The sequence below is a fragment of the Dicentrarchus labrax genome, unplaced genomic scaffold (assembly GCF_905237075.1).
Source record: "Dicentrarchus labrax unplaced genomic scaffold, dlabrax2021, whole genome shotgun sequence".
NCBI classification, from domain to species: domain Eukaryota; kingdom Metazoa; phylum Chordata; class Actinopteri; family Moronidae; genus Dicentrarchus; species Dicentrarchus labrax.
In genome coordinates, this window is record NW_026136704.1 from 26,050,085 (window position 1) to 26,076,427 (window position 26,343).

Below are 26,343 nucleotides of genomic sequence, written 5' to 3' on the forward strand. Positions count from 1 at the left end.
TATTTCTGTGGTCTTGGATTTGTCCTTGTTGTTGTTGTCTCAGTCTCTCTTTGCCACTGCTGGGTGACACATACCTTTTATCTACAGTATTGACTGACTATACCAAACTGACAGAGAATATATATAAATAAACTCAGTGAGTCATTATTTCTCTTTCTCTGGTTTGTGCTGTTATTATTGTTTGAAAGTAATCTTGAAATATGTGTGTATGGCACACCATTTAAATACCATGCTCTTGAAAAAACTACCGAAGACCCTGTTGTCTTTTTTGTCTCCTATTTGTCTACAACAACCGTGAAATCCTGCACTCCACCTTAAAAATTACAACGTCCAAAATAAGGATCATGCAACAACTTCCTCATTTGATTTTTATTGAATTCTGATAAGTCAAATTTTGTCCACTATTTGGAGAGATTGTTTCATGTTTCCTCTAATGAATAGTGGCATCAATTTGTGCCAGCAGATAAGATTTGTCATGAAAAGACTTAGTTACACTAATGGACATCAAACTTTATAAGATGAGACAGACTTTATGAATACCACATCATGTCGTGTTTGCATTTATGATCCCAGAGATGGCTGGCGTTTTAGTATCTGTTGCATGCAATTACACAAACTAAGTCCAGGGAGAATTTTAATCAGCAACTTCTCAAAGAGGCAGCAGTAAAGGTTTGACAGCTTTTCAAAGAGATATAAGACCCAAAGACTTGTGATCAAAATGAGTTATCTTCATAGAATCAGAATGAAAATACCTTTAGCCTCAGGTGTAACCAGAAAGCACTCAGACAGCATGCTGTACCTCCACCAAGACTACAGAGTGCTCAACATTATTATTTATTTAATAATGTAAATGTAAAGAACGTGAATTGAATGTGTATCAAGGACAATTTCACTCACAATTGAAATGATAAAATACCAGCATTTCTATACAGCTTGAAAAGTCAAATGTTGCCAAATGGAAAAGAGCAAATGCAAAAGCGAGGGATGAAAATGGGAAAAGCTAAATGATAACTTCATATATGAATTCTCCATTTTGCCTATCCAGTTTTCTTTTTACTAATGTTTTTATTTTCTTTTTCCAATACACATGACAATTCTACCTCTTGCATTTTAGCCATTATGTTTTGCATTTAAGATCTTCTATTTCCCCTAAAACCTTATTGCACTTTCCATTATCATGTTTGTCATTTCAATATCCAACCTGTTTTTAAGTTTATGGCATCCTGTTGGTGCTGAATTTAACAGAATAAAAAAAACAGATTTCTTTAACAACATTAGAACATAAACTTCAAACTCTCCAGTTTATTTTATTTACTACCCCCCCAACCTTCTTAAGCCAAACATGAGCTACAATCGGCCATCCACCACTTCACTCCCACCTCCGAGGCACAACACACACAAGCTTACAGTTCTGCTGTTTAGTAGTCTTAAGAGGGTGTTCCTGGGATACTGAAGGAAAAAGATCAAAGCCAAATAATACAAGAGATTTGCTTAGTTTGTAGCTGTTAAACCTGTTTGATGTACAGTATGCTGTGGTGCATTGCCACAGAAAGCCCTTTAAAGTCTTTCAAAATATCTTGAAATCAGTTTTCAGATAAACAGACAGCAGCGACATAAGAAAAACTGAAATAACCATTGGTTTCTAGTCCTACTCAAAAAAGAAGGGTCAGGTTTTGGACGTGCTTGGATTTTATTTCTGTAGGTCAGAAAAAGGGGGGGAGGGGGATTACCAGTGTTCTGGTCAGAATTTGAAGCTTCTTGAATTATTTACTGCTAACTTAGTGTCATTAAATATATGAAATTTCCGGCCAACATCAGTGATAAGTTGAAGATTTATGACCTGATCGCTGCACCTCGAGATGGGAAACGCATGTACTATCAATATTTCTATCTACAGGCCTTTTTTTTCACCCTCAGCAGATATTTCCGTTTTATCCTCATCTGACTGTGGAAGGTTTTGTGATATCCAAAGATTTACACAGACAGGAACTTGTGTATTCTATGTGGCGGCTCACAGCCCATGTTCCTGCAGTCTGACATTCTGCCTTCTGGGAGGAATTCACATTACATTTATATAGTAGTTCTGTCGTTTAGCCGATTGCTCAAACAGAGACGCGCAAGTACAACAGAATGGGATTAAAGCCTGTTATAGGAGTAGTGAAATACACTGTTTTTAAATGCTTTCTCATACATGTTGTGTTAACAACCTATGCATTCATGGAGCCACTGTGAGGGAGTCCTGTTCTTCACTTAGATATTTGGCTATCTTTGGCTTGGCTTAATTGGCCATTAAAAATGTCATTTTCGACCGCAGCTCATCACTGAAGTGGTTTTGACAGGTAGCTGCCCTGTCTCCAGTCTCCACTTCAGCCCCTCCTATGGTTAAGAGCATAGCTTCCTGTCCCTCCATGACAACGAGATACCAGTGACCCCTATCTTCTCCCAAGTCACCAAGCAATCAGTGTCCTATTCGTTGCAAGCATGTCCACACAAGAACCAGCTCTTATCTGTTGATTAGGAGTCTGCCGCTTGCACACAATTGCCATAAAAGAATTAGCCTCCTCCTCTACCTCCTTTATCACAGGAATGTCAATAGCTCTTTGAAGCAAAAGCTCTGTTTTTGAAATTGCATTATTATCTGACAACTCAAGACGCTTCTTTTCTATTTAACTTATTCTTGCAGGGATTGTGTGAATGTCAAGTGGGGAGCAGTTTAATAAAACATGGTAGGTGTCATTATGCCATTAGCTTCAAGATAAAGCTCATATTAAATGAGAGCTAACAAACCTCAGCTGACTAATACGGTTTAATAAGTGTAAACAGCGTCAGACCCATCGCCTTAATCAAACAGGCTGCCGTTAGACAGAATGGCTCGGAGGAGACTGTTCCCCCTGACTTCCTGCATGATGAGTGGACCATGCGGTAATGAACCACAGGGTCTTACGCTCTGCTGCTTTGTTTTCCTCACAGTGTGAAACATCAGCTCTCTCAGACAATCCTCGCACACCTTCAATTCTCCGTCCTCACTACTGAAAATTTTGCTGAAAACAGATTCCTCTCATTTGGAAGTGATTGTGTGCACCGTCTGTGTCCTGAAATACCCTGTGCTCGTTTCCAGTGATATTTCTGTCTTACTAACGGTGTATTTCTTAGTGTAAGGGCCTCAAGAGCAGAAACCCTAAAGGAAATATGGGTTTCTAAGGACCGTAGTGTGTTTACAGGTTTTATCTCCTTAAAGGATGAGACTAGCATTATTCTGTGTTTTTCTCAATCATTTACATGGAAAGATCAAAACCCAAGTAAAGCCAAGGTCGGCCTAAACAATATGAGCCCAATAATGGCCCAACCTGACAAACTTTGGGAATTAAAATGAGGCTGATTTGTGATAGTGGGCAATATAAATAAAATTGACTCAGCTTAAATGAGCGTCAGATGCGACAATAGCTAATCTTATCTTGTGTAGTGTGTCATAGAGGAAGACTAGCATTTCTAAACAGATGCTACACTGCATTCTCATACGTCCGCCTGTAGGTAAATCGAAAAAAGGAATGATGTCAGTGAACCATTTGAATATCACCCTCTGGTTAGGAACATTACAGTATACTAAATTAATCATGAGTGCGACATCACAGTCGCCTTCCGCGCACATACGGTATGTATGCTGCGCTGACTGGAAAAAGAAAAAACAGAGCCGAGGGTCACTTTCATTCATATAAGTCTGCTTATATACAGTGCATACGGAAAGTATTCACAGCGCTTCACTTTTTCCACATTTTGTTATGTCACAGCCTTATTCCAAAATGGATTCAATTCATTTTTTTTTCCTCAAAATTATACACATAATACCCCATAATGACAACTTAAAAAAAAGTTTGTTCAAGATTTCTGCAAATTTATTAAAAATAAAAAACGAAGAAATCACTTGTACATAAGTATTCACAGCCTTTGCGATCAAGCTCAAAATTGAGCTCAGGTGCATTCTGTTTCCACTGATCATCCTTGAGACATTTCTGCAGCTTAAGTGGAGTCCACCTGTGGTAAATTCAGTTGATTGGACATGATTTGGAAAGGCACACACCTGTCTATATAAGGTCCCAAAGTTAACAGTGCATGTCAGACCACAAAACAAGCATGAAGTCAAAGGAATTCTCTGTAGACCTCTGAGACAGGATTGTCTCGATACACAGATCTGGGGGAGGGTACAGAAAAATTTCTGCTGCTTTAAAGGTCCCAATGAGCACAGTGGCCTCCATCATCCGTAAATGGAATAAGTTTGGAACCACTAGGACTGTTCCTAGAGCTGGCCGTCCCTCTAAACTGAGTGATCGGGGGAGAAGGGCTTTAGTTAGGGAGGTGACCAATAACCCAATGGTCACCCTGACAGAGCTCCAGGGTTCCTCTGTGGAGAGAGGAGAACCTTCCAGAAGGACGACCATCACTGCAGCACTCCACCAATGAGGCCTGTATGATAGTGGTCAGATGGAAGCCACTCCTTAGTAAAAGGCACATGGCAGCCCGCCTGGAGTTTGCCAAAAGGTACCTGAAAGACTCTTTTCAAATCTTCAAATTTTCTGGTGTGAAAAAGATCGAACTCTTTTGGTGTGAATGCCAAGCATTATGTTTGGAGGACACCAGGCACCGCTCATCACCTGGCCAATACCATCCCTACAGTGTAGCATGGTGGTGGCAGCATCATGCTGTGGGTATGTTTTTCAGTGGCAGGAACTGGGAGACTAGTCATGATTGAGGGAAAGATGAATGCAGCAATGTACAGAGACTTCCTGGAAGAAAACCTGTTCCAGAGCGCTCTTGACCTCAGACTGGGGTGACTGTTCATCTTTCAACAGGACAATGACCCTAAGCACACAGCCAAGATATCGAAGGAGTGGCTTCAGGACAACTCTGTGAATGTCCTAGAGTGGCCCAGCCAGAGCCCAGACTTGAATCCCATTGAACATCTCCGGAGGGCTCTGAAAATGGCTGTGCACCGACGCTCCCCATCCAACCTGATGGAGCTCGAGAGGTTCTGTAAAGAGGAATGGGCGAAACTAGCCAAAGATAGGTGTGCCAAGCTTGTGGCTTCATATTCCAAAAGACTTGAGGCTGTAATTGCTGCAAAGGTGCCACAACAAAGTATTGAGCAAAGGCTGTGAATACTTATGTACATATTATATTTTCGTTCTTTATTTCTAATAAATTTGCAAACATTTTAAAAAACCTTTTGTGTGGAAAAAGTGAAGTGCTGTGGATACTTTTCCTATGCACTGTATGTGAACATACTGGGGCCATTTCTACTGCAGTGGTTTCCAACCTTTCCTTAAGTAAACTGACCACCTGACTAAGTGACATATTTTATGGATTGGAGTTTTCTTGCACCCCTTAAAATCAAGAAGGCTGTGCAACCCCTTGTGAAGCTTTTGCAACCCCTAGTGGGGGCCGGGATCCCCACGTTGGGAACCATTGATTTATTGTATGTACACGAGACATGTCATGTCTTCCAGAACGAATTTATGACTAATCACAGATCTGACAGTTAGCATCTTCAGACAGACGAAAATATTATGTAGTGTGATCCTGGCATTAGTTGGTCCCTCAACCCTTTCTCTACCATATCTGTGGCACTACTGGATCTTTAAAAACAGGTCACAAATATGTAGTTACTGTTTTTAAAAAAGGCAAACTAACACTGAAGTTTTCAGCAAATGTTAATCATGAATTTGTGAGGGACTACTTATTACTTTTGCTTCAGATTAATAAACATTTGCTGCTCTAGTGAGTATTTAAGGCAACAGGACATATTGTGGGGATCAAAATAAACTACAGTGCCCATGTTCATCGTAATGAAAGAAAATGTTTTTGGACAACAATGGAGCTCTGTGGCACTGCAGACTTTGGCAACACAGGCAATGCTTGTAGGATAAATTTATTGTTGGTTTTTGGCTTTTCGTGGGATTTGCAAATGCTTAAAAGAATGAAGAATATCACCAGTCTTATCTGACTTGTAACTTTGCTTTCCTAACCCTTTGCATTTCAGTCAGTGTTGCACAATATTGCTGTGAAGTCAAGCAGTGCAGATTTTAAATTATAATTTAACTTTACCAAATATAAATGGATGCAAAATGTTTAGCTGTAAACGTGCAAAACAACTGGTGTAGTCCTTTTTTAAGAGACTGGGACAGGCCAAAACTGGTTCATTGGCATTGATCAAACCATTGATTTTCCAGTTAAGGAAGAGTCTGTCTAAACACCGAGCCACCCTCGGGTCCTCCAATGCAGGAAAGTTCCTTTTATTGTCTTTAACTTGTGTAGCTGTTGTACGGTTAATGAACATCACTATCTATGGTTTGTGTGGTGTTTCTTTCAGGAACCCCCGGTGGTTTTGCTTCTTCACACTTTATCAGATAATGAGGGAGATTGGAGTATCCTTCCTCTGCTGCCTTAGTAAGTATTGCTGAGCTGTCAGGATTCAGAAAGCATGCGATAAACTCAAGATTAACGTGAATGTCAGAAACATTTTGTCTTCCTACAGTTGAGATTTTGAAGGTTGTATTTCATTTTTGAGGACATTTTATTTGTCAGGTTTTAAGTATACAGATTGTTTAGAGCTCATACTAACACAATAACTGTGATTGATTGCTGCACATTATGATAAATGCCTTCCTAATGTGTCTAACTGTAACAATTAGCCTATTAATGCAGTTATCCAGTGGTCGATAATGATATCAGCCACAGTCGTCTGCATGATTGGACCTTCTCAAAAATGCAGTGTTAATAATTGTTTTTGAGGAGATGGGAAATCACATCGGAATCTGTTTTCTACTCCCACCATTAAGATTGAGGAACTATATGACAGAAAACACCCACAATTATTACAGAGCCATCCTCCCTGAAAGAAGTCTGTGTGCTTGTGATGGTTTTTTGTCTTTCTGCCCTCTAGGGAAAACTGTGGCTGCCTTGATCTGACTGGGTCAGGAGCCTCAGTTAGATAGTTCCTCAGACTGGACTGAAATAAAAAGACTTTTTTTTATTTTTTTTATGGAGTTTTTCTGTGTATAGCAATGTTCCATTTATTCTTATATTTTATTATTTAACTCAAGTTTTAATGATATTACATATTACTATTTTTGTGTGTGTGTGTGTGTGTGTCCTCCAGCATATCGTACTCCTTCGGGAAAAACTCATCCTGGATTGTATTTCTTGAGGAGGAAACAAATGTGAAGATGACTAAGCTTGCTCAAGTCCTTGCGAAATTTGACAAGAATAAAGTAAGTATATAATATTCTCTCTAAACCAGCATCACTCTCTGTCTGTCATTGTTGCTCATTCTCACTTTGTCAAATTCATCAGCGAGACCAAAGCCTCCTGTTGGGAGCTTTAGTTGATCATCGCTTCAATTAAGAGATGCGGTATCAGGTTGGCTCCAGCTCCTCTGCAGCTGTAACCTGTCAGACATGTCACTCCAGTCTCTGCTGTAGACCTAATTTAAGGCCTGTCTTTCCACTCATGAAATTGTTTTTCTTGTATATGGGTCGGTGGGGTAGGTCGGATATAAATATTAGATAACTGCTGCAGTCAGAAAATCATACATTGGGGTTGTAATGAAAAGATTTTTTCTTAATCATGCTTGGCAAAATAGCTTTCTCCATCAATAATTTGTTAATTTCTGAATTTTTAAAATAATGCCAATAACAGGAGTATTTTTATAGTTCATGGGCTTTTTTTCTTTGCTGTTTGTACTTGACAGCAAGTTTGATCTGGCTTTCAAGTGAAACAGAGCCAAAAATGATGTTAATTACTCTTTGATGTAAAGTTTACAGGAAAAAACGCAAGCAAATGCAGACGTTTGCTTTGGTCTGTCTCAGAAAAACTGCACGACAATTATTGGAAACCTATTTTATTCATATTGGACTATTTAAACCCTGCATTCAATTCCAAGTCAGAAATGGAATTTATTATTGTGTGACTATAAACGACCTTATCCTGAGGAGGAGGAGGAGGAGACAATGGATACATCACCTTATGATTGGATTCATTACAACACACCCTAAGGCTAAGACTTCTCTCTCAGGTGTTACAGCGAAATGTGGTCAGCCTTGTGTTGTGATAAGCAAGACAAAATTAGTTTTCATTTCAGAATATTTCAAGGACTGTAGGTTCTGTTCAGAAACTAGCTGCCACTTTCCAATTAACTTCCACCAATTAGATGCTGAGACACTAAAGCATGACAGGAATGAGACATGGTGAAACTTGTGACACATGTTGATTTATTGGCAGATAGAACTAACTAGAACTTAAACGGTAAGGAATAAAAACTAGTTAATACAAACATGTACACAAAACATTAGAAACAACCTCGGTGTAACACAGTACAATTTAACAGCGCCATTAAGTGCAGCCTCTATAATGACTGTAAATCAACACCACTCTTAAACAGTTTCAACAAAAGCTGAACTCCATAACCTTTGAGAAGGCAGGGTTTATAACAGGACTGTTGTATTAGAGTGTTGTTGCTACATGTATTTAATAAAGTAAGAAAAAACATGTCAGTGCTTTGAATTGAAATGATTTGTCAGCAGAATGAACTCATGTAACCTCATAATCAGAGTCCCCCTTCTTAAACATCCAATTCCCTTTTACGGCCACCTTCCCACATTCCCACAAATTCAAGGACCCAAAATGGCACAGTTTGAGACAAATTTAATTACTGTTACAGCACTAATAATGTTAAGTAGAAATATCAAAAGAACTTCATTTTCTATTCTTGCACAAAATCTATAAATTCAAGCACTTTCCAATGACCCATTTTATGGATTCAATTATTAATTTATTATTAATAATTTGGATTAAGATTTTATTTTACTGTAATTCACAAAAAAAGGATTTTAAGGACCTATGGGAAACATGTTACACATGCATTTAAAGAAAAAATACACTCGTTTGCTTTCTAGCTGAGAGTAAGATGAAAAGATCCAATTAGACAAGAAACACATAATCCCTCTTAAACAGTAAATAGTTGTTTTTACACTTTGTTTTTTGGGTACGGGTTAAACCAACAAGATATTCATGTTAATTAGTGAGCTTTACAGGTGCTGGTTGTAAGCCAAGCTAACCAGCTGTTAGCTATAACCTTATATTTACCATTCACAACATGTGAGTGGTTTCAGTCTTCTTATCTTAGAGCATAATAGTATTTCCCAAAATTGAACTATTCCTCTAAACTTCACGTACTTTAACTGTTGGCAGATCTAAATGTAAGATCATTTTTACTCCAGATATGTCAAGAATTAGAGCCTTTTTTGGCTACAATAACTTTGAACTTTGTTCTATCAAGAAATCTCATTATTTTCCCAGCTGGTGACAAACTTAGTCACAGGAAAGAATTTCAAAAGATTTTCTGCCAAGTGCAGTGTCAAAACTCCCAAATTAGGCCAGATGCCCAAATGTGTCTTTTTCTAGAAGTTCACAGTAATATGTTAATTGTAAAAGAAATAACATCTTGAAGTAAAGAGAAGTAGCCTGCACTCATGCTGACAATCTTTTCATCTATCAGGAGTGGTTTCTTGGTAAGCCCCTCCATGATGAGGAGTCGACCATTATCCATCACTACGCCTTTGCAGAGAACCCCTCCGTCTTTAAATACCCAGACTTTGCTGCTGCTTGGGCCTTAAGCATCCCTCTTGTAGTCCGGTGAGTATGTGCAGTAAATTTGTGAAAACTGAGTTGTAAGTTCACGTCACTGTATTGATCCCTATTTTCGGAAGGTTATGTTTCGTACTTATTCCATAGTTCAACACAAAAATCTGTGATTTCTTATTTTAGGCTTGCAAACAAAGTGAGAGATGAACCATTAAAATCTGACTTCACCATTGACCTGAAGCATGAGGTAAGATAACATGCAAGTCAGACGGTTACCTTGAGACCTGTTTTGTTTGGAAAGTAATGATGAGGCTCCTGGTTTTCCGTCATTTCTTAACAATTTTCTTGTTTGTCACACTCAAGCCAATGTCGACCTACTATAAGTTATTTGCACAAAAAGAGCAAGGCATGAAATCAATCTAACCTTGAAGTGAAATCTCATTACTTTGGAGAATTGTCATGGCGCAGCATTGAGGTTCTTATTTTTATCGCTGAAATTCAGTCAGGAAAGCATCTAGGGATTTTTGTTGAGTAAATACGGCATCAGACTTATCAGCCTCAGTGTGGAAAAAGGTGGTTCAGTTAGAGATGGCATGAGTTCAGTCCTAGAGATTCAATTATAATACTGTATATTTTTATGTAAAAAAACAAAACAAAAAAACAACAAAAAAAGGAGGATGCATTATTACATTTTCAAATAGGATTTAGGAATTTTAAGTTGTTTCAAAATGATAATACTTTGTATTTTTGCAGATTATTGGGCCACAATGCACATCACTAACATGTAGAAATAACCTCATGCAAGGGCTTGTATGGAAAAGTAGAGGCAGACATGAATTCTCAATGTCAATCCAGTTCACTGTCAGTAGATTAGCTCCAGGCTGTAAGTCAGTAAAAGATCATACTTTACAATTTCTGTAGATCTTGATTCTTTGAGACAGTTGCCAATATTCAGACAGCATTTATTGCTCTCTCCTCATCACGTATTCCTTCACTGTAATGTCTGGAGCTTCCCCTGGAAAATGGTTAAACTAAACCTAGATTTTCTCTTCTTGAGAAAGGGGTACAGCAAGACTCACCAGCTCTCAATTTCTCCTTCTCCGTAGCCCCCTTTAATTCTTTTATTCATCATCCTAAATATTAAATATGCTCACTGGAGTTTGAGTAAGAACAAAATTGTCGTATTTACTATAAAAGAAGACAGAAGTTTATGATAAAACATTCATGTCTGAAAGAATGCATCTTGTGTTCAGCTCATAAACTTGAAAAGATCAATCTGTGTTATTGCAGGTTGCCTTGTATATCTGGGACAATGGGAACGGTCCACATCTCACTGCTGTTCCTGAGCTGTGCACTGAGCCGGAGGACTCTTCTCAGCCCCTCAACCACTGTGCCACCACTCTGAGCAGCAAGCCTCCACTGTGTGTGAGTATCTACTCTGCAGCCTCAATTTGATTGTCCTTTGAGAAATGGTATGGGGACAAATTACAACAACATAAAACAGAAGGTGCTTCACTGTGAGCTATTGGCAGTTCTGTGATGATCTACGATATTAAGCCTTCATCCTTTGTCCCACAGCCACATTAAAGCAGAACCCTGTGCAGCACAACCTTGGACATTACTGCCATTGTACATCACTCAGTAGAATATTGTGCATTAACCTCAAAAAGACAGTCTTTGGTTTGTTTTGCTCAATTTAATTTAGTCATTTGCCAAGAAAGAAATACGCCTGCGTTGCTAAGCAACACCCTTTTGCGTCTTCTCAGCATCTAGAGTTACATCTGACAGTTTTTTCTGACTTATTTTGGATATTCATCTAAACGTGTTCAAACTAATCTCCAACACTGACCGAGTGTCAAACAATACCAACATTAGAAGTAATTTAAAAAGGTTTTTGGCTCCGCCAGATGTATCCTTTCATCATATCTGGACCAAAGAAATTGAAGTTCACATGCAAATTCATGTTGTCCACAGCTGGTGACTAACCCACTCTCAATGTCCCTCTCCTTTCTCCTCTTTATCTGTTCTGTTAGCCATCTTACACACATGCTCATCAAAATTTTGGGATTTGGGCTTTAAAGTAAAACATAAGTACCTAATGGATATTTGTTACTTTTGAATGAGCTGGGTGTGTGCTTTTTATAGTTACAGAAAATGTGTTGCACAAGTAGAAGAAATTTGGTTAATTGAGAGGACTAACACCACTCAAGAGAGGCTTTTGTGACAGAATTATATTGATTTTCAGTAAGCGATCTCATTTGTAGATTCATATTTACGAGATTCTATGTGCAAGACAGAAATATCCACAAACTTAACAGTTTCTTACAATAATCATGTCAGAAATAATTGCCACGATCTTAAGGTTGTGCTTGATGTTGCATTGTATGTGAGTGGGAGTCAGTGAGTGGGTGTGGCTGAGGAAAAAAAAAACCATTATGACTGGGTCACAAAGTAAGGTCAGTACTTTCATCGCATGTTGGAAATACAGCTTTAGTCTAGTTTAATCTTAATTAAAAATTTTTTTTACTGCTACAGTATGTTGTTTTTCGATGTATTCTAATACATTGTTAGTGTTATGTTTGCTCTAAGTGAAAGAAGTTTGGTTTCTGAAATCAGAAGGGTCAGCCAACCCTTAGCCACGGTTTTTGACCCAGCATGCACACTAAAACAATCAATAATGTTGGTATGTTGGGATAAGGCTGCATGGATGTGTACGTGTCTGTTGAGTGTGAGGTGAATTAAATTTGGGATGCCAGAACTGCAGCTGAAAGTGTCCCAATTCTGAGTTTTCTTCTCTCCCCTCTTTGTTTTGACAGGAAAAAAAAAATCTTTTCATTTGTGATTTGAATCACATACTGCCTGTGCATATGTGGTCTAGAGTCTGCTCCATGTTTGTCGCAGTCTGGACTGTCAGATTTATATTCATGTGGCTTTTACCGCCCTCTTGATGGAAATCATTATCCTCATAAAACTGCATTCATTTGACCAGAAAAAAAGGACAATGGCTGGAGCAGCCAGCAGAGAAACATGAAGGTCACAGGTTTAATAAGTATTCAGGGAGAAGTTTCCATTCAGACACAACAAGAGGAGACGTATCGCAATCGGCCAGTGGTCAGTTGCAAGACAAACTGCCAAGTGGGACCACAGCATCACTTGGCTGCATTGTCAACAAAGAATCAAAAGCCTCAAGAGGCAGATTCAAGGAGGCGAAGGAGGATGATCAACAAAGTGGCTGCAGCAGCAAAAACATGTCCTTTTTATTTTAGGAAATAAAGTTATCCTGTTATTACTTCTCTTTATATGCCAGACATTTGAGGACAGAGGCTTTTTCAAATTTGTGTCAGATATGAGTAATTTTTTTTTAGATGAGTAAGACAGATAAAAAAAAAAAAAAGAGACAATAAGTTCTGAGGAGGAAACTAAAGGTGAGCAGTAAAGCCCATAATAAGGATTCTGGGTGAACAAAAACTGAGTGCACTTAGTCTTGTAATGTTATGATGAGGTGCCTGAATGTCTGCTCTAAAAACACACTGTTCACTACCTGCTTATCACCAATTAGCACACTGTCAACACAGTGGAGCATGTAGCAGCTAAAAAGCCTGATATTTTCCTCAGCAGTTGGTAGAGACCAAAAATTGGACTTAGATTCATCAGGTGGAAACAGAAACATGATTCCTAATGATGTTGCTCTGTAACAGCTGGATATGTAAATTAGCAACTGTTTTCTAACAAGTTCACCATGTCACAGCTTGTTCTCGCTGCCCCCAAGTGGGCTAAAAAAAAATCAGCTACTGCATGTTAAAACAATTAAGCGAAAATAAATAAAGGAATCTAAATAATCTTTCCCTGCAGCCTAATTTGTACATTATTGTTTGAATTTCCAGCTTTTGGTTTCTGCATGATGCTCAGGCTCGATCGTAGCATAAGATACTGTTATTGTACATCACAACCTGTCTATACATGTTGTTGAATAAAGGATGGTTTGTGCAGCAGCTGGTGACATTTTAATGTGGCATACATTTTAATGCATTCTGTCTGTTGGTGAGTTAGTGAATCTTTTTGTGTGAGCACAAGAAAAATTTATCATTTTGGCCTCTTCCATATCGGACTGAATGTGCTAATAAATGGCACAGAGATGTTCCATTTTTTCCGTGTTATTATCTCACTCTTTCATTCAATTTATCATCTTTCCCAGTCTCACTTGTTGCTCGTCTTTTTATTTCCAAGGCTTTTATATGTTCACCTAATGCAGTCCTGACATTTTTACATTTGCTGCAGTATTATCAGCCACTGTATGTCATTAGTTTCCAAAGGAGAGCCAAAGACAACCGGAGGGCCAAATGACCTCAGACCATTAGCAGAAATATCCAATTCTAATTTCACTTTGAAGATAACAACTCCCACTGATCACTTTGACACTTAATATCGCCTGAAAAACTCAATTTCAGCCATTTGGCCGCATATGATATAGCTTCTGTTTTAAATTGATGTGATTTATGCTGTATTTTCATGCAGGTTTTTTTTTTATTCATGTCTCTTATTTTCATCAAAGGGGGAGCCTGTAAATACAGAAGATATATTTGTTGCCGTGAAAACGTGTAGGAAGTTTCACAGTGAAAGAGGTGAGTCACACTCCCACTCTTACAGAATCTACCAAAGATGCACAATTTTCCTTTAAGTGGCAAATGCTTTTGTCCTGCTGTTTTCTCGGAATGGATTTGTTTTACCTTTGACATGTGTGACTGTATACGGGTTTCGCCTGATTATCATGATGAAGAATTTCACTAAATTATTCCACCATCATGTCTGACAGGATTGAATAGAATTAAGGCAAGAAAAAAAAGGTACCTTGAAGTACTTAATTGCGTACCCCCCTTGATGCTGGAAAGGTACCATCATCCAACAATCCTGCAGATGTTAAGAAATGACTTACTGATGTTTAGCCATTTATTTGCAAGCTCTGTCTGACATTAAGCCATCTACAGTAAATCTGCTTCTCTTGAACGTGATGAAAATGTAGCAGGTTCAGTCAGTAGATCAAATTGTAGATTCATTTCAGAGGGATCAAACAAATTGTACACCACTCAAAGAGTATTGCTCAAAAGTAATTCCACTAATTACCTTAATTACCATTTCCTCTGCCAAGCTGCCATTATTGGTTTCAGATATAGACAAGTTGAAAATGAATATTAGATTTATATATCAAAGGTTAGCTTAGATCAATAAACAATAGACATGAAAGAGCCTCAGATTTAATTTACAATGTCTCAAAGTGTTAAAGCTTTTTAATCTTTATCCGTTGTGATTATCAAGTGCGAAAACAATAAAATGGACATACAAAATACACGGTTGATAATAAAATAGGATGAAGAATCAAATGGATGGATGCAGTGTTTTTCTTTTCTTTTTCCTGTCAAAAACAACCCACGCATACTAAACTTTCCTCCAAATACTCACAAACTAAAAAAACAAACACAAAAAAAGCACACAAATTCAAAGCAACATTTATCTTTTGTGTAGGTTGAGATGTGTTGTTTTCAAACTATTTTACTAAATCTATTGATTGTCTACTGCAGTACAGCAGGAAATCAACAGCTGACCTGCATGCTACATTTAGGATGTTTTGTAGATGTTTTATATAATTTGAATGTGCTAATGTGAAGTTGCTGTGTGATATTTAGAGCTTAATTGTACAGACTGTTCTTTATCAGATCAGTTCCAGGAGCCTTTTAGAGGCCAGCCAGCCTTATTTTTATTTTTATTTTCTTTTTTCAGCATTAAATATGCCACTCTGATTTACTTTTCTTGATTTATGAGAGTTGAACACAGCCTCGAGATCTCTGGGTATTCTGTGTGTCTCAGCCCCTTGTACACTCTCGCCTCGACAACCCAGAAACTCATCACAAAACCTCCAGATCTCATCAGTCAGATCACATTTAAGTCTATAGGAAAACTCTGATGATAAGAATTAGGTCAATGAGCAATACGTGCTGCATGTTCTAATAGCTTAGCTGGAACACACTCTGTATAGATAGAAAATATACATACAGATACAGTAATCCGATAACCTACACGACTTCTCCACCGGTGACAGAAGGACAAAAAGTCAAAAGGCTGCAGGTCCCAGTGTGTTAGTGTTTTTAGCAAAAACTGACAAAAGTTAAAAGTTACAGTGTTTATTTTCTAGAGGAGTCATATCCTGGGACAAATATCCCAGGATTAATAGTTGAGAAAAAAAGTTTTGTGATATTTAGTTGGTAAAACCATTTCCTCAAGTGAAAGAAGGTTTTTACTCTCCGAACTACATCTCCATACAGTACATATCCTCAGCATGTAATACCTTGTTATGATGATTTCTGCGTATTTTCAAGTTATCTTGAACATTGAATGACAGAAACCTCCTCACTGGTCTTTAATAGAATATTTTACCAAAACTAGACAGAAACATCAGAGAAACCATGTATTGCAATAAATATGAAATAAACATTTGCTCAGGGACCAAGTCTAACCAGAGGTCTGCTTGTTGTGAAACCTAGTAAACACTGTCTTGATTTTTCTTACCTGTGCTCTAGTTCCAGTGATAAAGAAGACTTGGGAAAAGGATGCCTTATTTTTAGAGTACTACAGTGACCATGCCGATCCTTCAATCCCAACCATTAATATAGGAGTACCAAATACTGAAAGAGGTAAGTGCATGTTTTGCAGCCTAAACTGCTTCAGCCTCTGTCGCTCCAACAGATACAGTTTCTGACCTTGGGCAATGGTGCAGGGCCAGCTGCACATACAGACGTACATGAAAAATGAAAGGGCAAATGAAAGTTGAAATATCTACAAGCTAACACCTGCTGAAGGGGAATGAAAGTATGACAGTAATTCAAACCTGATATTGCAAGAGAATTGAAACCAAAGAGCAGCTCTGTCTGCAGGGAATGACAACTTTTTGTATCTTAAAGTGTGTTTACCTCACAAAATAAAGACACAATTGCAAGACTAGGTATTTGTTATCCAATCTCCTGTGTAAATTGAAGATTTTAGTCAATTATGCTGGGATTTTTTAGTTAATCCTGCTACTTTTATATATTTCCTCAGTATAATTCCGAGGTGATAAATGTGTCTGTGCCTTCTGTTTGTTCTTGAATTTAAGGATCTTCTGTCTGACTGAGAGCTAAAAACTGCACATTTACTCACCAGAAACCCAGCCAACATCTGATTTCCACAGACTGTAGGACTGTCAGTATTTAATAACTGAAATATTTTCAACAGATATTTGTTTTTAATCTGACATTAGTTCATTTTATCACCTGTATAGTTTTTGTTTTTTAACACTTAAACCTTTTGAACTTTGCTAGACTTACTGTGTGGTCCATCTTCACAAACTCTTATAGCAGAGCCAAGTGTTGTTTAAAAGGCATACTTGGCAAGAGTTAGGTAAGAGGATCGATACAACTCTTACATGGACTTGGATCTGTCTAGTCTTCTGACTGCTCCAAACGCTTTTCACTACATGTCAGACTTACTCATTCTCAAACAATCACACACCGATGGCCCAGCCTTCAGGGGCAATTTGGAGTTCAGATGTTGCCCAAGGACACTTTGACATGCAGACTAGAGGAAGCCAAGAATCAAAGCATCGATCTTATGATTAGTGGACGACCAGTCGGTCGAGCAGTCAGTTAGCTTAGTATAATGGCATGGGGGAACAGCTCGCCTGGCCTGTGCAAAGGTAACACAATCTCCCTTTAAAGCTCACTGGTTTAATGTGGTGGGGAGTGTGCTGCACAATTTCTTGGCCAGGAGCTGTGACTTCCTGAAGTCTTGTCACCATTTGGTTTCCAGGTAACCAGCGGAGACTCCAGAAAGTCACTTTTCCTGGCCAAGAAATTGTCCGGCACATAGCCTCCACTTAACATGTCATTTTTACGCTTCAGTTTCAGGTCCCTGATGTTATCAAATACATTAGAATTGGAGATATCAGGAAATACGATCAATATTTAGATTTCTCATAGTGGTACAGACATATGTGGTGAACAATCAGATACAGAACATGTTTTATATAGTAAAGAAAACACAAAATAAGGTGAACTCAAGGATAAAATCAAGATCAGAGGTTAACAACCAGTGTTCATCTGCATTAAGATGCTGCACCTGGTAACAAAGCCCAAAGGTGGCTCCCACTACATGCGCCTGGCTTGACTGACTGGGAGGAGACCCTGAGGCAGTTCATGCAGGCATCTCTGTGACAAGGCAAAGCAAATGTGAAAACCTGCTTTAAACCTCATTCTTATGATTCTGGAAGGAAAACACATCCCACAGCTGGTCTGAGAGCCTGTTGATCTCTCAGGAGAAGCTTTAACCCAGCAACATCCTCCAGCTTCTCCTGTGGGAAAAACTGGAAATGCATAATGTATGATAATCAGAAACAAGTAGAAGAACATGTACATAGAGTGTAAGACCGCTCACAGCAACCCAGGGTAGTTTGTAAAGACAGCAGTAGCTCTCTGCTTCAGCACCCTCCCGGTTGCCTGAGGCAGAGGCCATTTTAGCGTGAATTATTTCACAGTCTGATGGCTGGTGGCATAAAATGGTACCTAAGACCTCTCACCTTAATGGGATGATGCATAGGCTAGCCACTTTCAGCCCACTGTCGGAGGGGTGAGGGTTGTTGTTCCAAAGAGTCTGGTTTAGTCTCCAGCTTCCCCTCAGTTACTGCCTCCAGGCAGCTTAGTTCAGACGTCTTCTACAACCTCTTTTATTGAGGCAGTGAAGGATGCAAACTGCCACCGGCTACTTGGTTGATCATGTGAACTAGTCTGTTGCAGAGCTGAGACTCGTCAAGAATAAAAGTCAACATTATCTCGTCAAGTTACTCTGTTATCAGTCCTGTTGGTATTGATATGCAACCCCTGTACTTGAGGGCCGCCTCATCTCCACCTCCTCGTTGTGAATAGTGACAGGTCTCAGTGGCTTCTCGCTCTGTTACAAATCCACTACCAGCTCCTTTGCCTTCCTGACACTGAACTACAGATAGTCCTTCTTGCGCCAACTGTCAATCCTCTCAGGTATTGGGTGTACTGAATCCATGCTGCAATCATCGTATTGGATCTTTTTTGTCAGTATATTATATAATAATAACAGGAAGTATCCTCAAGGAAAGATATTTTTGCAAATCTAATAGAAAGTTTGATAAGATTTAAGAAAGTTTGATCAGATTTAGGGAGGTTTGATCTTTCTGAATATGTGTCTAACCCCAGCTGCTCCAATTCAATTTCAAACTGATTTCAAACCTGTACTGTACGTCACTCACAATGTAAGAAAAAAACGTCCTTGATGTCACATGCAGAATGATGTTATCCCTGTCAGCTAACCTCATGATGACAGTGGCAGGAATCAGCTGTGATGGAGGAGTTTGATACTGCGTCTAGATATTATTCATCTGCAAAGAGCTGGGAAATACATCCGCTGCTACTTGTTATTATCCTTCTCGTGTTGGTAAAAAAAATCCCAGCCGAAAATGCCTATCCATGTGTAGAATACAACAACCAGTATAGCCTGGGCTCACTGATTCATAAAAATAGAGCTATAACTGCAGAATCAGTGGGAAGTTGAAGGTCGGATATTTAAATAAAAAGGAAGGTGACGGTACAGTCCCTCAGGCCACCACAGTTCCACTCTGCAGCTTATAATTCATCGCTAATGCGCAATCGTTTGACTGAAATCAGCCTTCTTTAAATTTTTTGAAAACACTAAATAGGCATTGATTTTTATTAGACATGTCACTTCCTGACTGTACCATACAGTGAATGACTGCTTATGGTTGACTGTAAGTGGATAAATGTTCATACTGTGCAGGGATGGTTTTAAAAGAGTTGAATTGAATTTACACCTAATAGAGCCCCTTAGGCTCTAAACTCTGGCTGCTTTATTGTTTTGTTCATGCTGACTGCATTTTGACTGCACATATGACAGGCACAGGATAGAATCACTGGATATAGTAGAGTCCAGTATATCATGGCTGTCTGAAGCCTAAAACCTGACCATACATGCAGCAAAAAAAAAAACATATTATAACCTTCACATGGTAATAGGGCTGCAATAAGTATTTTCTAAATGTATCAATTATTTGTTTGGTCTTTTGCATGTCATAAAGTAATAATAGAAATAAAATCTGTTATAGTTTTTTTCCACAGTCCAAACCGTTAAGAATGTTGCTTCAAATATCGATCGATTTACTGACTCATTGTTAAAGTTCTAGTAGGTAAGTAAAAAGACTAATTGCAGCGCTAAGTGTTGTTCAGCGTCGAGGATGTTTTCTGACCTAAAGATCTGTTAAATGATTGTCTATCCTTCTAAGCAGAGCAACATTAATATTCCAGATTTTTAAACATTTGTCATGATAGTCTCCCTCTGTTCGACAGATACTGGGGTCAGGGCAAGAGATCATGTGTGCTCCCATTCACAGTTTGCATACTGCCAACCTGACAGGCTGGCAGCTGGTTATGCCATGGCAGAAAAAAAATTCAAGTTGAAGTTGTCTGGCTTCTCAAACCTGCTCATTTGCATAACTCGACACATTCCCTAACTCAGGGTACCGAGAGCCGGTGTGACTTACTTGCGAGTTTGATGTCTTACTCCAGAAAAAGCCATTGCTCTGCTCCTCTCAACCAATAAATTATGTTAGTATTTGAAGCCAGTGTTGGATAAGTCTTTCTCATTGATCATTTAGGAGAAAGTGTCTCCTTTTCTTTAATTTTGCCTTGCACTGCGTGCCAGTATTTTTACTTTTGGGAGACAACAATCGAGTGTAGGAACTTTGGCAGCAATCCACAGTCCATCATCAAGGCAGGAGGATTTTCTCTAGTTTGGTAAGCGGCCAAATACTGAAGCTACTCTCAGTTTAGTAACTATGCATACTGTCAATCAAACAGAGCTCTCATAATGCCACGTACATACAGTTGATTGGATTTTTTTTTTTTACTGGGGTTTGAGTCTGATGTCTGTATATAGCATCAGAAAATAAAATTTGTTTTATACTGTAGCTTTCAACAGAAATACTTATTTGAGTTAGTCACACAAGGACATACAGTAAAGCCACAGCCCATTGCGTTTATCAGATAAACATGCACTGAAATTATATAAATGAAAAATAAAGCAGTTTATCTGTTTCTTAGTACCAAATATCCACATGGTACCAGACATATGGAAGCCCTATATATTAAGTGAAACCAAAAACAATCCATTTTCACAGTCCAATCTAAATTGTTTTCTTCACCTGAAAACATATGAAAAAGGTTTTGCCCGGATAATCTTTCTAAATCCCTTGAAGCTTAAATATGACTATGATTTATCCATGTGCTCTAGACACAAGGTACTTGTGTGTTAGCACGTTTATCTGACATTGTCATGTCTTTCTTTTGGATAGGAATGTATTTTAATCAGTGCTAAGAGAAATGGACATGGAAGAAAATGAATGCTTTTAGTCATACTGGGTAGTGGTGCAACTCAGCCTCTTGTGGCCAGAATGATTATTAAAAAAATGAAAAAAAAAATTAAGAGAGATTATCCTGGTAAAACCTTTTCTGTTCACCTGTTCTTGAAGGTCCAGTGTGCAGGATTTTAGTAGTCTGTGAAGCTGCAGATTGCAAACAAACAGAATACCGCCTTCCAAGCATGGAGGAGAAATTACAGTGGCTGCGAATAATGTGAAAGGCCCTAGAGCCAGTGTTTGGTTTGTCCATTCTCGGTTAGTGTGGAAACATGCCAGACTCTTTGGAAGAGGACCCAGACCCTCTGTAGATAGAAACAGCTCATTCTAAGGCAAAGTGAAACACAACAATTCTTATTTTCAGATGATTATATACTACTGAAAAGAAAGAATATTATTTTGCATTTCTACCAATCGATCTCCCTTAATGTTTCAAACTCGACCTTTAAATCACAAACACTAGAGAGAAAATTATTTAGACCATAACCAGAATTTAGTTTTTTCTCACTTGCCTCTCAGGGAAATACATTATTTCTTTATTTTTGTTCAACTTTTTCTGTTGCTTTTCCAGGACTTCAAGGTTTATCTTAATGATTGCTGAGAGAAGCCTTGGAGTTCATAAAGAGTCAACAGGCATCAATATGTCAGGAAGCTGTAGTGACCTTCATTATTCTTTATTTTTTCACCTTCCACCGACTTCATTGATCCTATTGACTTGCCTATTCTTTGAGAGCCAAGTCTTAAAACTATATTACTAATGTATGTTTGTAAAAGTTCAGAACATCAAGCTATCAATCCATTTTAAGCAATATGGGATGTGGGAAAAAAAATCACCATACAATTTAGACAGACAGACAGACAGACAGACACTTGACCCCGCTTAAACCTATTTGGATTATCATGCTGCCATCTGTAACGACAAGGAAACAATAAGCCTGGTGAAAACACAAAAGCCTTACACTATATATTTTGAAAATGGAAAAATAAACTCCACAGTCTGAGGTTAAAAGTTTTAAATGTGAGGAGAAGGGTGATGCAACACCTTGAAATGTGAAAATAAATACTTGAACTATGCACGGTCAAGTGTGTTGTAATTTCAGACTGTTGGAGAACAAAGACCTGATGACAGGAGACGTTTCTGAGGCCAAAGAGGACTTTCCTGTAGCATTATGTAGCAGTTGTAGGTAGGACATTTTAATGATAGATACTGCATGAGACATGGACATGGAAGCCTCCTTCAACTAGAAATGAAATTACCAGGCTTGTCTGAAGACCTGCCTCTAAAAGTGCGTTTTTTGGATTTTATTCCTGTCAGCAGTTCAAGGTGTCCTTACTTATTCTATATTCAGATACCAGCAAAAAAAAAAAAACACCTTGGGTGCCTTATAAATAAAACAATAGGGCCTCACTATTCTTTGTGATGCTTGCCACCAGGGATTTCTCAGCTCTCAGCCCTGATAGTGTGCAGATATTTGGATTCTGATGGGTATATTTCTTTGGGTTCCTTGTATTTGTTCCGTACTACAACATCACGCTTTTTGTTTTCAGGAGTTGGCAGAACATTTTGTTCCGTCTGGCAGCCATGTCAAACTTGCCAGAGTAAAAGTTTGATCTTCCTCGCCCATCATGCCAAACATACCTTATTATTTGTTTGAGATGTCAGAACATATACAACAGCTTTCTTTCGGCTCACAAAGCTCCAGAGGACATGTCCTGGCATTGAAAATATTTTCTATAATGCTGTACAATATAAATCTAAAAATGGCGGCAAAAACATTTTCGCCATTTTCGACTGTTTGATCACTGTGGTGGCTGATGTGTCCGCCTGCAGCCACCTGTGCTTTTGACATGTCCTTGAACAGCATGCTGAACTTGTCACACATTGTAACTTATGATGCATACAGCTGTCAAGTTAATGCTGAAATATAAATGGAAGTTGCACATGTACTGCACCTTATGTTAGGTATTAGTTGTAGGGTTTGGGCACAATAGTCCCACTCATTCTTATGGCCTCCTCAAAGGCTCCTATCAAGAGAGTTAAAGTGTAATTAATAAATGGCTTGTCCTGATTGATTTCATATGGGTTATATAAAACACTATTGGCCACATCTAATGATTCTTTATCATATCAGTTAAGGCACATTGCCCAGGCTGGATTTCCACAGAAGCCATTCATGCTGAAAAAATCATTCACTCATTCTTCTAAATGGAGCTATGGCATCTAACTTAAAACGAAGGTCTTACAGTCGTATACAATGTTGTTGTAGTCACGATTTGTGATTGTTGGTTAGCCTGCCGCCTTTCAAATCCTTTAGCATTAGCATAATACAAGACTGTAATGTTGTTTTTTTGTGACAGAGCTGTTATTTATACAACTGTGTATGTGTATGTAAGAAGGCGTCGTGTGTCTGCATGTAAATACCTGCTTATGCCGAGTGTGTTTTTCTTTTTGTAACAAGGTCATTTGTCTTTGTAAACCAGAATACAGCACATGGTCAATATGTGATTAAGTTGTACAGGCCAGTCTATTGATACCATGTCTCTATTTGCAGGCCACTGCGGGAAAACCTTTGCAATCCTTCAAAGATTTCTAAGCAGCTCTGTCCCAAACACCAAGTGGCTCATTGTTGTGGACGATGACACACTTATCAGGTATAATTTCATGATCTGGAAATAGGTTTTTCAACTGGGATACAATGTCACATTTTTTTTAAAGGCCATGCTATTTAATTTTTCAAGTTTGACAGACATTTATTCAGAATTTTTTTAATAGATTCTGACTCAGAGCCATGAAAAGTTTTGAACAGTGAAAGAGAGAAACGATTGGAATGAATTCATTTTGGGAAAATTAGTTTCAGAGATATTACCGTCCTGTCGAACATCTAAAAAGCTCAGTACATAAATTCAAGTCCAGCTGGCTGCATTTTATATCTGTCAGGTTAGCCCTGCATGTGGAAGCCTCTGGATGTGTAATAGTGCCTGAGGGAGGGCAGTTATTTCATCTTCTATGCGTGTATGATGATGATGATGATGAGGGTGTGATGAGTTTGATCTGTGCTTTCTGCAGCATCCCCAGACTGCAAGTCTTGCTGAGCTGTTATAACCCTTCTGAACCAGTGTGTCTTGGAGAGAGGTACGGCTACGGCCTGAGCCAAGGCGGCTACAGCTACATCACGGGAGGTGGAGGGTGAGTTTAACAGCTCAGATGCTCAGGGAAGAACGATGAAAGATACAGACGCAGCAGTGGGACTATAAAACCTGTAATGGAAAACCTGTAATCTGTAATTTACAGATAAACCGTTTCAAGACAGTTTAAAAGTGTGTTGCTCCCTTAAGGGATGTTTTGGTTTGCAGACTGCATTACAGTGAAAATACTCAATAAAAATATGGAATAAATCACCTCCAAATACAGTAAACAGACGATCATCAGTTGATAAGACAAGACAGGTAGTCAATGCTTCATAATTACATGTATCATAAAAACTGCTGGTTTCTTCTAGAAGACACATAGCATAAAAAATAATCTGCAAAATCCCTATTTTAAAGTCCTCTTATTGCATGAAAGTAAAAGTGGGCAATAAGCACAAGTTATATGTCAGCTGTCAGTGCTGGAGGAAAGTTGTACTATAGATAAATCTCGAGCTGTGAGTGAGCTATGTGAGAAACTCTATTTAGGGACACTTCAGTTGCTGTGACACTTTACAGCACTGCAACTGCCAGTTTTCTAAAAAGTGATATCTCCTAAAAACTGTTTTGAGCGCCAATGAGCGATTTCTTTGGCAGCTTAAGATTTGTTTTTTCATGTGTAATTGCCTCTCTTTTCAAAGAGATGTCACATCATTGTTGTGCAGAGCCGATTCAGAGAAAACCACATCTCCCTCTCAGCCTGATTTGCAGTTTCACTCCCTACTATGTCACCCTCTCACGATAAAATAAGCACGATGAACCAGACGATGATAGCTGAAAGACATGCGTGTTATTTTCTGTTTGTGTCTAACATCTGCTTCTAAAATCTAGCGCAGTAACGGCTGTGTTATTCTTCTATTTTGTATTGTTGTGTTTTGTATGTTTCTGATGTCTTCCTCTGTGTTGCTGCAGCATGGTATTCAGCAGGGAGGCTGTGGTCCGACTGCTTGACAGCGGCTGCAAGTGCTACAGCAATGACGCGCCGGATGACATGGTGCTGGGAATGTGCCTCAATGCTCTCGGACTTCCTGTCACACACAGTCCACTCTTTCACCAGGTTGTATTCATACTTTTACAATACATTCTTTATGTATCTCTCCGTGCGTGGGTTTGTTTTTTATTTATGAAATAGCATCCATATATGTTCTCACTCAAATATACTGGGAATTACATTTCCTGGCTAGGTGAAAAACCATAATCTGAAATCTCTTCAGCATCTGTTCAGTTCTACAGTAGGGGAGGATTTTGCAGTGAGATGAATGTAAACAGTGTAAATAACATCAGATTTCATCACAGGTTTTATAAACTCATCATCCAGAGATAGAAAGATACTTGAAGAAAGAAAGAAAGATTACTATGTTATTGGTAGTCAATATCTAATATTTAAAAACCCTGCCCACCCACAGAGGTGTTTTCAGTTCATCTGTCTGATTAGACCTCTGCTTATGCCTCATTTAAATCATATCTTAGATTCCAGAGAGTCTGAGTCGCAGATATCAAGAATCTCTGACAGCCACAATATCTCCCATTTGGGGAAAAAAGAACTACAGAACAAAAAATGACTGCAAAACTGGCACTTGGGGGAAGTTTTTCCATTCTGCTGACATTTTGTAAATGCAACATGTCAGCAGGAGCATATTCATGTCATATAGGATGGACCATAAAGATTCCCATGGGTATAACCTACTACTGTGCAACTCAAGATGGTTGCAGAATTGGTTTTGTGAAGGTTAAAAATACAATAAAATGGCATTACAGCGTTATATAAATTAAATATGGGTTTGGATGCATTTGAACAGGCACCCATATTTGTTAACCTCTTCAGGCCGTATTCTTAAATCACATGTAACTGAGCTTTTAGATTGTAGGTGTAACTTGATGATGTGAACGATATTTACAAATCATAAACTGGTACTCTAATGTGGCATTATAGGTCGGTTGAAGGTGGAGGAGCTATGCTGGGAATTATTATTATTTTTTATTATTTGCTTCTGTTAAAAAGGTACCCTAACAAATATGGTGTGATACGATACAGTACG

General features: G+C 38.6%; 1 protein-coding gene across 1 annotated transcript in view; it reads left to right on the plus strand.

The window, feature by feature from the left end:
• The window catches only part of b3glcta (beta 3-glucosyltransferase a), a 58,391-nt gene that overhangs the window by 31,087 nt on the left and 961 nt on the right, over positions 1-26,343 (plus strand). Inside the window, exons 5-14 of the mRNA XM_051397209.1 lie at positions 6,365-6,441; positions 7,154-7,265; positions 9,551-9,687; positions 9,820-9,883; positions 10,927-11,061; positions 14,189-14,258; positions 16,209-16,322; positions 23,671-23,770; positions 24,186-24,305; positions 25,217-25,361. Coding sequence (XP_051253169.1) covers positions 6,365-6,441; positions 7,154-7,265; positions 9,551-9,687; positions 9,820-9,883; positions 10,927-11,061; positions 14,189-14,258; positions 16,209-16,322; positions 23,671-23,770; positions 24,186-24,305; positions 25,217-25,361 — 1,074 coding nt within the window. The remainder of the gene's footprint in view (positions 1-6,364; positions 6,442-7,153; positions 7,266-9,550; positions 9,688-9,819; positions 9,884-10,926; positions 11,062-14,188; positions 14,259-16,208; positions 16,323-23,670; positions 23,771-24,185; positions 24,306-25,216; positions 25,362-26,343) is intronic.